The sequence below is a fragment of the Dipodomys ordii genome, unplaced genomic scaffold (genome assembly GCF_000151885.1).
Source record: "Dipodomys ordii isolate 6190 unplaced genomic scaffold, Dord_2.0 Scaffold75, whole genome shotgun sequence".
NCBI lineage: Eukaryota > Metazoa > Chordata > Mammalia > Rodentia > Heteromyidae > Dipodomys > Dipodomys ordii.
Genome location: NW_012267291.1, coordinates 6,412,177 through 6,425,827, shown reverse-complemented (window position 1 = coordinate 6,425,827; position 13,651 = coordinate 6,412,177). Strand labels below are relative to the sequence as shown.

Genomic DNA, 13,651 nt, shown 5'->3' with positions numbered 1-13,651 from the left:
CTGTGGCTCAAGTGGTAGAGCGCTCGCCTTGAGCTGAAGAGCTGAGGGACAGCGCCCAGGCCCAGAGTTCAAGCCCCACGGCCAACCAAAAAAAAAAAAAAAAATCTTTGACTTGGCAAACCTACTTCTAGGAAACTCAGAGAGAAAAAAAAAAGCACAGGGGAAGTGGTACTGTGGCTCAAGTGGTAGAGCGCTAGCCTTGAGCTGAAGAGCTGAGGGACAGTGCCCAGGCCCAGAGTTCAAGCCTCATGACTGACCATTAAAAAATAAAGTAACAAGAAATAAAAGCACAGTAGAAAAGATTAGCTCAATGGATTGCCTTATTAGAGAAAACAAAAGCAACATAAATATCTACCAGAGGGAGATGGCTGGCTAGATTTGGCCCAGCCACGCCAGGGCTAGACACAGCATTTCTACATTAATTCACATTATTCATGTTGCTGGATGAGTAAGAACTCCTGGTTCACCTGCAAAGAGGGAGTAGCTCTACTTCTCCACCTGCCTGTCATCCGCAATTGATTTCTTTTGTCTCCCCACCCTCACATCAGTAATTGATTTCTCTTGTGTAACCGTTCAGGCTCAAGCCTCTAAAAGATGTGCTGACAGGAAGGATCCACAGCTGGTCTTAGGTCAGAGAAATCAAGGTAGCAAAGAGCAGGTATAGTCGCGTCCCACATCCTGGGACAGACTCGGCGCCTGTGTTTATGTAAGTGTGCTCAGCTACGAGTTCTGGGTGACGTTACTGTGGCAGGAGGAAGAGGAGGCGGGCTGCTGAGTTCTTTCTCAATGTCAGGAGTATCTCTGTGCCAGCCCAGCGAATGTGGAAATACAGAGCACCCCTGGCTCAGAGGGAATCGCGCGTGTGGAGCTTACCCACAGACAGGGAGCCGCGGGCCAGCTTGGGGAGCAGCAGGTCGAGCTGGCGGAACGCCTGGAAGACGTCGGCCGAGTGGGCGCGGTCCTGGGCCTGGCTGCGCGCCGTCTGTGGCATGGCCTCCACTCCATACAGAGTCAGGTAGCCGGCCCTGGGGGACAGCGGCAAGTCAGGGCCCCGCTGGGGACACGGTGACCCTCCAAGGACTGCCCGTCACCCGAGGGGCAGCTGCTGCCGCATGCCAGGGACGGCTGTAAATGAACGTGACAAGAACCCGTCCCGGCCCCACAGTGGTGACATGGGGTCTGGGCCAGCCTGACCACTGCGCACCCGCTGTGCACCCTTGTACAAGGGACTTCCGCTCTGCCTCAGTTTCCACGTCTGTCACATGGCTCCACCCAGGCCTTCCTGGGTGGCGTCTGCTGGGCTGTGTTGGAAAGGCCTGGCTGAGGATGACCTTGGGTCTCCAGGTCCCTGGGGATGCGGGGTCAGGGCACGTGGGTCAGTGTGTGCAGTGTGACATGATCCGGGTGATCATGCTGTGACCTCCGGCTGACCGGCCTGCGGGACCATCCGCTACAGGGGAGACCCTGGTCCACTCGGGGCAGACAAGAGTCCTCTGCCCTCGGCTGACTGGCTGGGGTGCCAGGGAGAGAGAGGAGAGGAGGAGGGGTGGGGCACATCGGTGCCTGGAGCCACAGCGCCCGCCCTGGCCCCAGGTGCGGGGCCTCTCCCAGGACCGGGAGCCGTAGCCAGCCCCCTAATCCACCGGGAGGGCGGGGCCTGCGGGAGAAGTCACTCAAGCTCCCCAGCCCAGCCCCACCCACAGACCCAGGCAGGGGACCCCCGGGAGAGGCTCTTCCAGCTGGGGTGCAGAAAGCAGGAGGGAGGGAGGAGGGTGCAGAGGGGCCTGTCTAGTCCACATCTGACCCCACCCCTGTGGGACAGGCACAGAGTAGGCCTGCAATAAATGTTGGACGGGTGTGCGGGTGGATGCACACATGAACCAGTAGATAGTCGGGTAGATGTGTGTACAGACAGGAAGCTGACACCTGGCCCCAGCCCCGCAAGCCACCCCGGCAGGAGCTGCGCCGTGTCTGCCCCCTTTCAGATGGGTTACTAGGGGCTTCCTGAGGCCCTGAGCTCTGTGACTCTACACTGTTTCCCTATATGTCTACTTAAAAAAATAATGCCAAAAATTCACTCAGCAGAGTCGGGCATTGGTGGCTCGCCAATAAAAGCAGAAATGGAGCTGTAGCTCAGAGGTAGAGGGCTGGAATTGAGCAAAAAAAGCTCAGGGACAGCGTCCAGGTCTGACGCTCAAGGACCTATGTGTGTGTGCGCGTGCATGCACACACACGCACGCACACACAAAACCTCAGTGTGGTTGTCAGTGGATGCTGACGCCAGGTCAATACCACATATGGCCCCTAGGCGGCACCAGGTGCCACAGCGCTGGATGGAGCAGGCCAGGGGAAAGCCTCAGGGTGGACAGATCTGGAGGACCCGGTGCTGGTGGCAGCCACAGAGACTGGACAAGACAGGCAGGAGCCCCTGGCCAGTGGGAGCGGCATTCCTGGGCAAGGGAACAGGCGCTGAAGACTCCCGGTGTGAGCGCGGCTGGCCTGGGGTGGAAGGTGGCGGGTGGCAGGCAGGACCGGGGCAGGGGGTACCTGAGTGAGGTTGGAAGGTTCCGGTGGCAGCACCTCGCAGAGCTGCTGCGGACACGAGTCCTGCTCACCCACACCCCACGTTGGCCGCCCTCCACGCCTAGACATGTTAGTCGGGTCTGGGGGAGGGGGCACCAGTGTGCACTGCTGCTCCCCCCAGCCACTGAAGGGCGTCCCCACGGCTCCTCCCTCACGGCCTCGCCAGGCTCCGACCAGCCTCCACCCCAGCAGCCTCCCAGCAGGCCCCGACGTGGGGTCACAAGCTACCCACAGTTCCACCCTCCCCGGGATCTGGACACCACAGCCCACCACAGCCCAGAGGGCCTTCCAGGCCGGCAAGGGTGACCCCCAGGTCACCCCATCTCAAAGAGTAAGCTCCAAAGCCTCCACAGCTTTGAGGCCGGGTGAGACTCTGCATTCTCCAACCTCAGCTCCACCCTGCCCCGCCCCCCGCAGGACGCCTCAGCCACGCCCCCCCCCAGCCTTTTCCTATCCCAGGGCCTTTGCCCTTCCTGTTCCTCAGCCTGGTGGGCACACCACCCTTAGGCAGGTCTCTGCTTTGAAGCTGGGCTCTCAGGGCGCTCCACCCCGATTGTGTGGCTGAAAGCACACATGCCAGCCCCGCTGCAGATCATCACCCTCAGACCAGGGTTCGCGGCCAGCCTTGTTTCCCCAGAATCCCTGGGGCCCCAAAGAGAGCAGGGGGGGCAGGGGATGTGATCGCAGGACAAGGTGCTCTGGAGCCCTCAGCCCCTCCTCTCTCTCTGGGTGACCCACAGAGCCCTTTTCCAGTGGGCGGCTGCCTTTCAGTTTGGCTGGGTGTGGGGACCCGCGACGGGGCCACACGTAGCCCTGGCGGACGTGGCACGCGGCATCTCCAGCTGTGCCCCACCTCGGAGCCTTCAGGCTCCCCTGGCCCTGCCCAGGGTGGCACAGGTGCAGAGGCCCAGCCCACCTGGGGACGGCCCCGGGCTCACCTGAGCAGGCAGCCGTAGGAGAGCTCCAGCAGGCCGGTCTCGCGCCAGCCGTCTGCCTCCCCAGGGCCGCCCAGCAGGACCGTGCGGAGGTTGGTGTACATGGCTTCCGTGAGCGCCTGCAGGTCTCGGTGGAGGAGCGTCCTGAGGTCAGCCACGAAGAGGAGTGGTCAGCCCTTCAGCAAAACCACAAATGCCTCCCTCCCCAAACCGTCAGCGGCCCAGAGCTCAGCTTCCCGCGGGGCACAGGGCCGAGGTGAAGACCAGGTTACGTAGGAGGTCTTGAACCTACATCCTCCACGGGGCCTCGGGAGTCAGCCATCAAGCTAAGCAGAAAGACGTCATTTCACAGGATTGAAAGTTGCTTCTCAGCGGGCACCAGTGGCTCACGCCTGACATCCTAGCAACTCAGGAGGCTAAGATCTGAGGATCACGGTTCAAAGCCAGGCCAGGCAAGAAGATCCATGAGACTCTTATCTCCAATGAACCACCAGAAAACTGGAAGTGGTGCTGTGGCTCAAGTGGTAGAACGCTTGCCTTAAGCACAAAGAGGCTCAGGAACAGCACGCAGGCCCTGAGTTCAAGTCCCAGGACTGACCAGGGCCCGACTCCCCACAGAAAGAAGGAGGTGCCTCCTGCCCCCCGCCCCCCCCCCCGTGCTCCCCTCCCCAGCCACTCACGGTTTCATCCTGGCCTTCTCGTCACTGGGGTTATAATGCGGAAGCTGCACATCGAAAATCCTCTCCATGAGGAAGACGGCGTAGGCGTGGAAGTCCAGCCTGGTGCGCGGCTCCCACACCACGGCGTCGTAGGAGTGCGGGTCCAGGAGCACGGTGACGTACCTGCCCCCCACCAGAACCTGCGGGAGCAGCCGCCATGAACAGCCGCAGCGGCCAGCGGTCACACACCGAGTGCCGGGACGCACCAGGCAGCGGGCACAGTGCCAGGCCTCTCACGAGGCAGGAGGGGCTGGAGTGAGGCCTGGAGAAGGGGCGCGGTGGGACCAGGTCTCCCCACAGGAGGCCGCAGAGCCAGGGCTGCTGGATTTCAGCGTCTTTTCAAGTCAAAGGCTGCAATCTTTAGCACCCACTCCCAAACACAGACCATCGCTCTGCTGGTGGCTGCCACGTCTCCAGCAGCCCCAAGAACAAGAGTCTGCCTATGGCCGCAGGTGGGTGTCATGTATATCATGGAGGTATAATGGATCAGTGGATGGATGGATGGTGGGTGAGTGGATGGGTGATGGGTGGGTGGATGGATGGACGGTGGGTGGGTGAGTGACTGGATGACGGATGGATGGATTGATGGGCAGATAGATCAATGGATGGATGAATAAATGATGGGTGGATGGATGGATGGTGGGTGAAAGGATGGATAAGAAGATGTATAGATTGATGGATGGAAGGATGAAGGATGGATGGATGGAGGGTGGGTGGATGAGAGGATGGGTGATGGATGGATGGATGGATTCTTTTTTTTGGGGGGGGGTCCGGTTGTGGAGCCTGAACTCTGGGCCTGGGTGCTGTTCCTCAAGGCTAGCACTCAGGGCCACTTCCGGCTTTTTTTGCTTATGTGGTGCTGAGGAATCGAACCCAGGGCCTTAGGCTTGCAAGGCAAGCACTCTACCACTGAGCCACCATCCCAGCCCTGGATGGATGGATTGATGGTGGGTGAGTAGATGGATGGATAGGAAGATGTATAGATGGATGGATGGATGGATGAAGGATAGATGAATGGATGGATGGATGGTGGGTGAGTGGATGGGTGATGGATGGGTGGATGGATAATGGATGGATGGATGGATGATGGATGGATGGATGGATGGATGGTGGGTGAGTAGATGGATGGATAGGAAGATGTGTAGATGGATGGATGGATGGTGGGTGAGTGGGTAGATGGATAGGAAGATGGATGGATGACGGATGGACGGACACTGAAGGACCTCACAGCTCCATGGAGGAGGTCCATGGGCACTGTAAGGCTAGACTGCCCAGGACGGGTGGCAGGTGGCAGTCGGGGAGCTGTGGGGGATGGGGCTCCCCTCCGCTCTTCCTCTCCCCCTGGGGCAGGACTCACAGTGAAGATGTCTCCATGCCTCTCCTTCATCCTGCTCAGGAAGCTGGCGGCATCTTTTCCAAACTCCAGGGCGTGGCCCAGCCAGGGGATGCTGCCCAGGTCCAGGGGAGGCTCACCGGGACGCCTGGAAAAGCCACCACACTTAGCACCACTTGTAAAAGCAAAGGAGGGGTGCAGCACAGGTCTGGGGGGCGGTCAGGGCACACTGCAGAGAGGAGATCCTGAGCAGAGAGGGAGGGAGGGCGGCACGTGGAAATGGAGAGCTTTCCAGGAGAGGGGACACAAGTGCAAAGGCCCTGAGGTCGGCCCGTGCGCGTTCACAGAGCAGTGAGGAGGCGGGGAGCAGAGGGGAGCAGGGGAAAGGAGAGCTGGTGCCCAGCGCGCCAGCACGGGGCTGGTGGCCCGGATGGGTGCGGCCACCTCCCGACAGGGGGCCTCTGTGAGGACAGCTGTGCTGGCCCCGGAGCCCGCCCCACCCCACCACACGCAGCCTCGCCGTCCACGGACAGGGCAGGGCATGGGCTTTCTCCTCACGGGGCTCAAAGGTGCCAGGGAGAGCCGGGCGCAGGCGGCTCACGCCTGTAATCCTAGCTACTCAGCAGGCTGAGATCTGAGGATCACGGTTCAAAGCCAGCCCGGGCAGGAAAAGTCCATGAGACTCTTATCTCCAACAAACTACCAGAAAACTGAAAGTGGTGCTGTGGCTCAAGTGGTAGAGCGCTTGCTTGAGCTGAAGAGCGCAGGGACAGCACCCAGGCCCAGAGTTCAGGCCCCACGACCGACAAAACAAAACAAAATAAAATGTGCCAAGGAGACTCAGTCTGTGCGGGCTCTGGGAAGGAAGGGACGCCCCCCTGGCCGCCGACCGGCTGTCCCCCTTCCTCCCACGGCAGGGGCTCTCCACGCCTGACCCTGGGTCTGCCTCGCCCAGCCCCACGTCCACCCCTCACCCCAAGGACCAGAAGAGACCAAGGACGCCACCGGCAGGGCCCCGCAACCGCCTCATGTTGGGGTGGGGTGGGGCTGGTGCTCAGAGGAGACGCCTCAGGGTCCCCAAAGCCAGGCTGGGACCCTGCCACGCTCCCTGGCATGAGAAAACCCTGTGTGGGGCGGGTGGTGAGCAAGGTGGTCTCCCGGCAGCAGGGGACAGGGTGAGGGCACGGGACGGGCACAGATCGGGCACAGGCAGAGCAAGCAGAGGCTGGCTCACACACTACCAGGAAACCAGTGAGATGGCACAGGTAACGAAGACTTCCCAACAGGCAGACAACGCCCTTCGTTTTAAGATGAAGGACGGGCGCGGGCGGCTCACACCTGCCATCCCAGCTACTCGGCTCATGGTTCAAAGCCAGCCCGGGCAGGCAAGTCCGAGAGACTCTTCTCTCCAGTTAAGCAGTTAAACACAAAAACAGAAGTGGGCTGGGAAGGTGGCTCAGTGGTAGAGTGGAAGCGTCGCTGTAGCTCAAGTGGTAGAGCACTCGCCTTGAGCTGAAGAGCTGAGGGACAGCGCCCAGGCCCAGCGTGCAGGCCCCAGACTGGCACAAAAATAAGATTGAAATGAAGGACGAGGCGGAGCGCACGGCCCAGCAGGCAGAAGCCCTGGCCCACCCCTGGTATTGCAAGTAAACCAGAAAAGTGGACAGAGGATCCCCAGGCAGCTCTCCAGAGACGAGCGAGGCGTCCGGCGAGCGGGAAGACCGCAGCACCGCCTCCCTGTGCTGGGGAGGGGAAGGGGCGCCCCGCGAAACGTCACGGGGGGCTCCAAAACCAGTGTGCCAGTCCCTCAAAGGGTTAAAGGCAGTTCCTGCGTGACTTGGCAATGTGCCCCCAAGAACTGAAAACATCTGTTCATGCAAAAATCTCCTACACCCCTGGACGTGGAGTGGGAACAACCCACTCAGAGACAAACCGACTCTGACGGCGAGTTAGAGCGAATGTGGCGCATCCAGGCCGAGGAACATTACTCAGCCAGGAAAAGGAATGACGTGACCCATCCTCAAGACGGAAACTGAGAAGAGCCAGGGACGCAAGGGCACGCAGCACAAGTCCATCCACGGGGAGTGTCCACGGTGGGAGAGCCACGGACAGGAAGGGGATTCCAGGTGGCCAGGCTGAGCGGAGGAGACGGAGCAGGGAGACTGATGGCCAGTGCGTGGGTCAGAGTTTCATTTCGTGAGGAGTCGATGAAAGTATTCGGATCCTCCCCGAGGAGAGGCCAGGTGAGCAGAGTCCTGGAGGACAAGAGGAGGATACTCTGGAAGTGTGGGGGAAGAGTGCTGTGGCAGAGGGCAGCATGTGCAAAGGCCCTGGGGCGGGAGATGGTTTCAAGAGTGAGAGTGTGCGGTGAGAGATGTAGGCAGGGAGACTGGCCACGATCTTCAGATGTCATGAAGGCTGGGGGGAGGGGCTGAAGGCCCAGGGGAGCAGGCCCGGCCTCTGTCCCCGCACTTCCAGAGCAAAGGCTCCATGGGGCCCAGCAGCTCAGGGGCGTTGGCTCCCCTCCCGCTTCCTGCCTCCAGGGTCTCATCCCTCTGTGGTCCAGCATCTCCTCAAAGTGGGGCAGCGGTGGACAGGAGAGAGCGGCCAGGTTTAGGGGCAGGGCTGGGGAAAGAGGGAGCAGACCCAGGGACAAAGGGGGTGTAGGAGAAGTACCCCCGTGCCCTGCCTCTGACCTGCCACTCACAGCCACAGACGGGCAAAGCCAGAGCACCGTGCTCCTGCGGATGCCAGGCCCTCCCCTCCCCCCCCCGTCTCCTCCTGTGTGTGTACATGCACACACATGCATGCATGCACACACACGCACACACGCACACGTGCTGGTCCTGAGGTTTGAACTCTGGGCCTGGACACCCATGCCTGAGCTTTTGTGCTCAAGGCTGGTGCTCTACCACTTGAACCACAGCTCCATTGTCAGCTTTTTGGTGGTTCGTTAGTAAAAAGCATCTCATGGATTTTCCTGGTTTCAAACCATGATCCTCAGATCTCAGCCTCCCGATCAGCTGGGATTACAGGTGTGAGCCACCAGCACCCAGCTTTCCCTGTCTGTTTGGCAGGCCCCGGTAAGATGGCTTTTCTGTCATGGGCAGAGCGGGACACACAGGCGGGGCCGGATCTGTGCACGTAGGCCCAAGCCGCAGCTCCCGGCCTCCAGCCGTGCGTGTCTTGCTGGCTGCTCCGCTTCTCTGGGCCTCAGTGGCTTGATCTATGACAGGGGAGTGACCACAGCCTGGCCATCGCCACTCGGTCCCAGGTCACCTCTGGTAGACTTCGCGGATGGGGGAAACTGAGGCACAGAGCGATTTCAGAGGCCGTCCACAGCAGGACCTGCCCCGGGCAGCGGGGCTGGGGGGGGTGTCCCTTCGCCCTGGCAGCCGCTCCCCCCCTCCCTCCTTCCCTCCCGCACAGGTGTTATTTCTGGCAAGCTGCTGCTCTCCCCACACAGGCCAAGGCGGCTGGGACAAAGGCAGGAAGCCGCCCGGCCGCCGGACCCCCACGGGGCGGGCCCCCCCAGGCCGGGACGGAGAGCCAGCCAGAGGCCTCGCATTCCAGGCTGACTCAGCCTGCGGCGGCCAGAGGCGCTATTTGGGGCTGCGGTCTCTGGCCCCCACACTTTCACTGTCTTTGGCCAGGGCATGGAGGGAGGAGGGTGGGCGGGCGGGCAGGCAGGCAGGAGGGAGGGAGGAATGGCAGGCCAGACCCTCCCACCTCCCCCTCCTATCCCGCGCTCCAACCAGCTCAAACCCCAAGCTACTCCCCGGCCATTCCCCCTGGGGGAGGGAGGAAGTGGAGGTGGCCCCCCTGGGGCCTGGACTCTGGCTGTGTGCTGCAGGGACAGTCCTCCAAACCCTTGGACCGTGCAGGCTACATAGCAGGTGTGTAAATGATGTGTGTGTGTGTGAATAGACTGCATACATACACAGTGGGTGTTCAACAAGCAGGCCCATCCCCAGAGCCACTCTGAGGGCTAAGGGAGCAGAGGGCAGAACAGCTCTGGCTGCTGGCTGCTGTGCTGTGCTGCTCCGCTGTGTTGCCCACCCTCTCTGTTCAACAGCTCCCACTCAGCACAGGCTCTCCGGCTCCAGCAGGGGGCTGGTTTCTGCTGAGCTCTATTAGGGCAAACTGAACTACTTAAGCTGCCCTAGGCTCCCCCGGACTCACATCCCTCGACCCTGACCACCGCCATCCGCCGGGCAGGAAAACGCACAAGGCCCCTCCAGCAATGGGTTTTGTTTTCCTGTTTGAAATAGTGCAGTTGAGATCATTTCTTATCCAGGGAGGAAAACCCAGCCGTGGGGGGTCAGGGTTGGGGAGGCCCAGGAGAGCAGATCCCACCAAAGTGTGGCCAGGTTACCTCCTCCCCACCAGAAGCGGGAAAGGTGGGGCTTGGCATCTAGAACTTTCCTCAGCCCCATTCCCGGCTTCCTCCAGGTGCTGCTGCTGCAAGGAGACCTGGGCATCCTGCATCCTGCAGGCGCGCCGCCCATGTGACCTCCACATGCGGGCACCCACCACACAAGCCCAGCGCTCGGTGTGGCCAGAGGCTGGCATGGAAGACCACTGCCACCGCTCATTTCAGACTACACTTGGGGAAACTGAGGCCAGAAAAGCCAGAAGACAGTCGCTGGTACCCACAGAACAAATCACGACCCCACTGGGCCCAGAAAAGAGGCTCCTGCCGCTCCCCACCCACACGGCTCGCCCACGCACAGCTGCCCAATGGGCCTCCCACTGCTGCTGTGACTCTGGGGGTCTGAGTGTGGGGCTGCAGGCGCAGCTCAGTGCGAGAGCTCCTGCCTCGTGTGCTCAAGGCCCTGGCTTCCAGTCTCAGTGTAGATATATAAAGATAAAACAATGCAAAGACTTTTTTTTTAAGAGGGAGCAGGTGTGGTGGTGCACACTCGTAATCTCAGCACTGAAGAGGTAGAGGCAGGAGTGATCAGAGTGGAGGCCGGCCTACACAGTAAGACCCGGCTCAAAAAAAAGGGAAGGGCCTGGGAGTGTGGCTCAGCGGCAGAGTGCATGGAGCCCTGGGTTCGATTCCTCAGTACCACATACACAGAAAAAGCTGGAAGTGGTGCTGTGGCTCAAGTGGGAGAGCACTAGCCTTGAGCAAAAGAAGCTGAGGGACAGCGCCCAGGCCCTGGGTTCAAGCCCTGGGACTGGCAAAAAAAAAGTTGGGACTAATGGAAAGATGTCACGGACCAGGAAGTACCAGACTCAGAGCCCGAGACATGCAATTGTAACCACTTTGCACTACTTTATAAAGCTTTTTAAAAAGAAAGAAGAAAAACATTGACTTTCAACTGGAAACTGAGTAACACTAAGAATCTTTTTTCATCCTCAGGCAGGGTATAAGACTGAGATTGTCACTGTTCTTTCTTTCTTGTTTTTAAATGAAAGTTTTGAAATAATTCAGAGAACGAATACCACATCTTTTAACAACATCACATTCTTAACAGCGTTAGTGGTTCTGAGATCATGGAAAGGGTACACGAGAGCTCTTACATGATCATTTTTCTGCACCGTTGAAAGTTTCATAGCTGAAATTTTACAGATTGGGGGTGGTAGTACTGGGTTTGAACTGGGGGCTTTGTACTAGCAGGCTGGAGCGATCTCTCCGCCTGAGCCCGGCTTTCTGCTGGCTATTTTGGAGAGGAGTCTTGTGGATTTCTCGGCACAGGCTGGCTTCCAACTATCATCCTCAGATCTCAAACTTCTGAGGAGCTGAGGAGCTGATCCTGGGCCTGAACTCTGGGCCTGGGCTCTGTCCCTGAGCTTCTTTTGCTCCAGGCTAGCACTCTACCACGTAGAGCCACAACACTTCTGGCTTTTTCTGGGTACCTTATTGGAGACAAGGCTCTCAGGAACTTTCTTGCCCAAGCGGGCTTTGAACCATGATCCTCAGCTCTCAGCCTCCTGAGTAGCTAGGATGACAGGCGTGAGCCATGGGTGCCTGACAAATTCTTTTTTTTTTTTTTTTTAATGGTGGAGGCAAAAGCACAGTTGCTGATGAACTGGAGGGGTGTCTTTGTTTGTTTTTTACTGGGGTCAGCATAGATTTCAAGGCTGGCTGGCCGAAGAAGGTTCTGTTTTTTGTTTGAGACAGGCCAGGCTGGCCTAGGCTGCTCAAGTGCTGGGATTAGACTGCACAGGGCCGATGTGCAGTCTGCTTCCTGTGGGGGTCTTGGAAAGGTCACTTCTCATCTTGGAGCCTGGGCTGTGAGGCAGGGGAGATGAACATGGCCCCGGGACGTGATCAGGAGAAAGGAATTCAGGCAGGAGGGAGGGTCTTGCCTACAATCAGTCTAACTGGAGCATTAGCCACACAGCATGAAGTCATCCACCTCTTCCCAACGCCCAAGCATCCGCCCTTCTAGAAACAGAAGCACCTACTGCCCAGCCATGGTGGCCACGTGTGTCTAAGATGCCCGGGTTCAAATCACCACTGCAGTGTCAAGGAACAGGGAGGATTCGTTTCTTCCCGGGAATTACAAATGCTTACAGCCCAGACTTCTCATGGGGGCTGACCTTGAGCAAGTGGCTTGGTTCTCAGAGTCTGTTTCCTCCTCTGTAGAATGGAGGTGACCCGGTGTCCCCTAGACAAGTTGGGACCTAAATTGGGATCCCTGGGGTCCATACTGCAGTCCCCCCAGCCGCCAGGGCTCCCATTCCATTCCTCGCCCCATGGCCCTTGCTGGCTCTCCACAGGAATGAAAAGCAAAGCCAAGGCCCACTCCCACGAAAGCAGGCTTTCTGGGAGGCTTTAGCAAGAATTAGCCCAAACAAGGCTCAAGGGCAGTTCCTTCTGACCTGCCCGCTGTCATTACCCTCGTCCTCACTGTAAAAACTGGGAAACTGAGGCAGGCCGCAGTCACTCGAGCCGTATTTCCAGAGGGTGGGAACTCCAAAAGCAATGTTTCCCAGAATCTGTGAACTTCCTGGCTGCCTCCCTGACTCCCACGTCCCAACCCCCAGGCCCTGAAGGAAGACGGTGGCCCATGGAGTAAAACCTCTAAGGCACTGGAAACAACCAAAAACATCCATTGGAGGGACATGAATAAAAAGAAGAAGGAACACGTAACTCAGCCGGGTATGGTGGTGCCCGCCTGAGGTCCCAGGCAGGAGGCAGAGACAGGAGCTGGAGCAAAGATAGTTTGACTCTGTCTCAAAAAACAAAAGGGGAGAGTGGGGGAGCGGCTCTCGTGGTGGAATGTTTGCCTTGCAAGCAGAGGGTCCTGAGTTCAAACCCCCGTGCTGCCAAGGGAAGAAATTCGCAACGTTCAAATTGTGGGATATTCTTACAGAAGATCAGAACGGATCAGATCATGAAGGAATGGGAACAGATGTCAGACCTAACATCTACAGAGAAGCAAGCAAGCGAACGGAAAATTTACACTTCTCTGCGGAGTGTCAGAGAAGCCCATGGCTTAGAGAAACATCCAGTCCTTCAGGAGGAAAGTGATCTCTCTTCCACCACCCTTCCTCCCTTCCTTTCTCCCTTCCTCCCTTCCCTTTCTCCCTTCCTCTCTCTCTTCTTCTGTCTGTCTTTCTAATACAAATGGTGGGACAGTTTTAAGTCCACCTGAGTTTGGGGACTGAAAGAGGACAGTGAGCCTATTGTTTTGAAAATTCAACCAACATATTGTTCGGCAATTTTAAGTCCTCCACATTTCTGGAACTCTCAGGCACTCCCATGTGAACACACACACTCACTCACACTCTCACATGCACTCTCACACACACTCTCTCACACTCTCACACACACACTCTCACGCACACACTCATGCACTCTCTCACACTCACACACTCTCACACTCACTCTCCCACCCTCGTGCCCCGGGCAGTGATCTGAGGGGAGGGCAGGTCTAATCCACCGGGGCGCCGGGCCGGGGTCGGTGCGGAGCGGCCGGCGGAGCCTGCGCGGAAATGCGGGCACCGCGCACCGTGGAGGAAGGTTCGGGAAGCCCGTGCTGTCCTCGCGGCTGCGAGCGGGCTGCACCGGGGCGTCCTCGTCTCGAACAAAGGCTCGGGCGGGCTCCGGGCTCCGGGCGCGGGCG

The 13,651-nt window shown here is 58.9% G+C and overlaps 1 protein-coding gene across 1 annotated transcript in view; it reads right to left on the bottom strand.

The window, feature by feature from the left end:
* Nucleotides 1-13,651, bottom strand: part of Ptgis (prostaglandin I2 (prostacyclin) synthase) — a 39,089-nt gene that overhangs the window by 13,400 nt on the left and 12,038 nt on the right. Inside the window, exons 4-7 of the mRNA XM_013024311.1 lie at nucleotides 5,595-5,778; nucleotides 4,199-4,377; nucleotides 3,522-3,662; nucleotides 874-1,025 (exon numbers count right to left, since the gene is read on the bottom strand). Of these exons, the coding sequence (XP_012879765.1) occupies nucleotides 874-1,025; nucleotides 3,522-3,662; nucleotides 4,199-4,377; nucleotides 5,595-5,778 (656 nt within the window). The remainder of the gene's footprint in view (nucleotides 1-873; nucleotides 1,026-3,521; nucleotides 3,663-4,198; nucleotides 4,378-5,594; nucleotides 5,779-13,651) is intronic.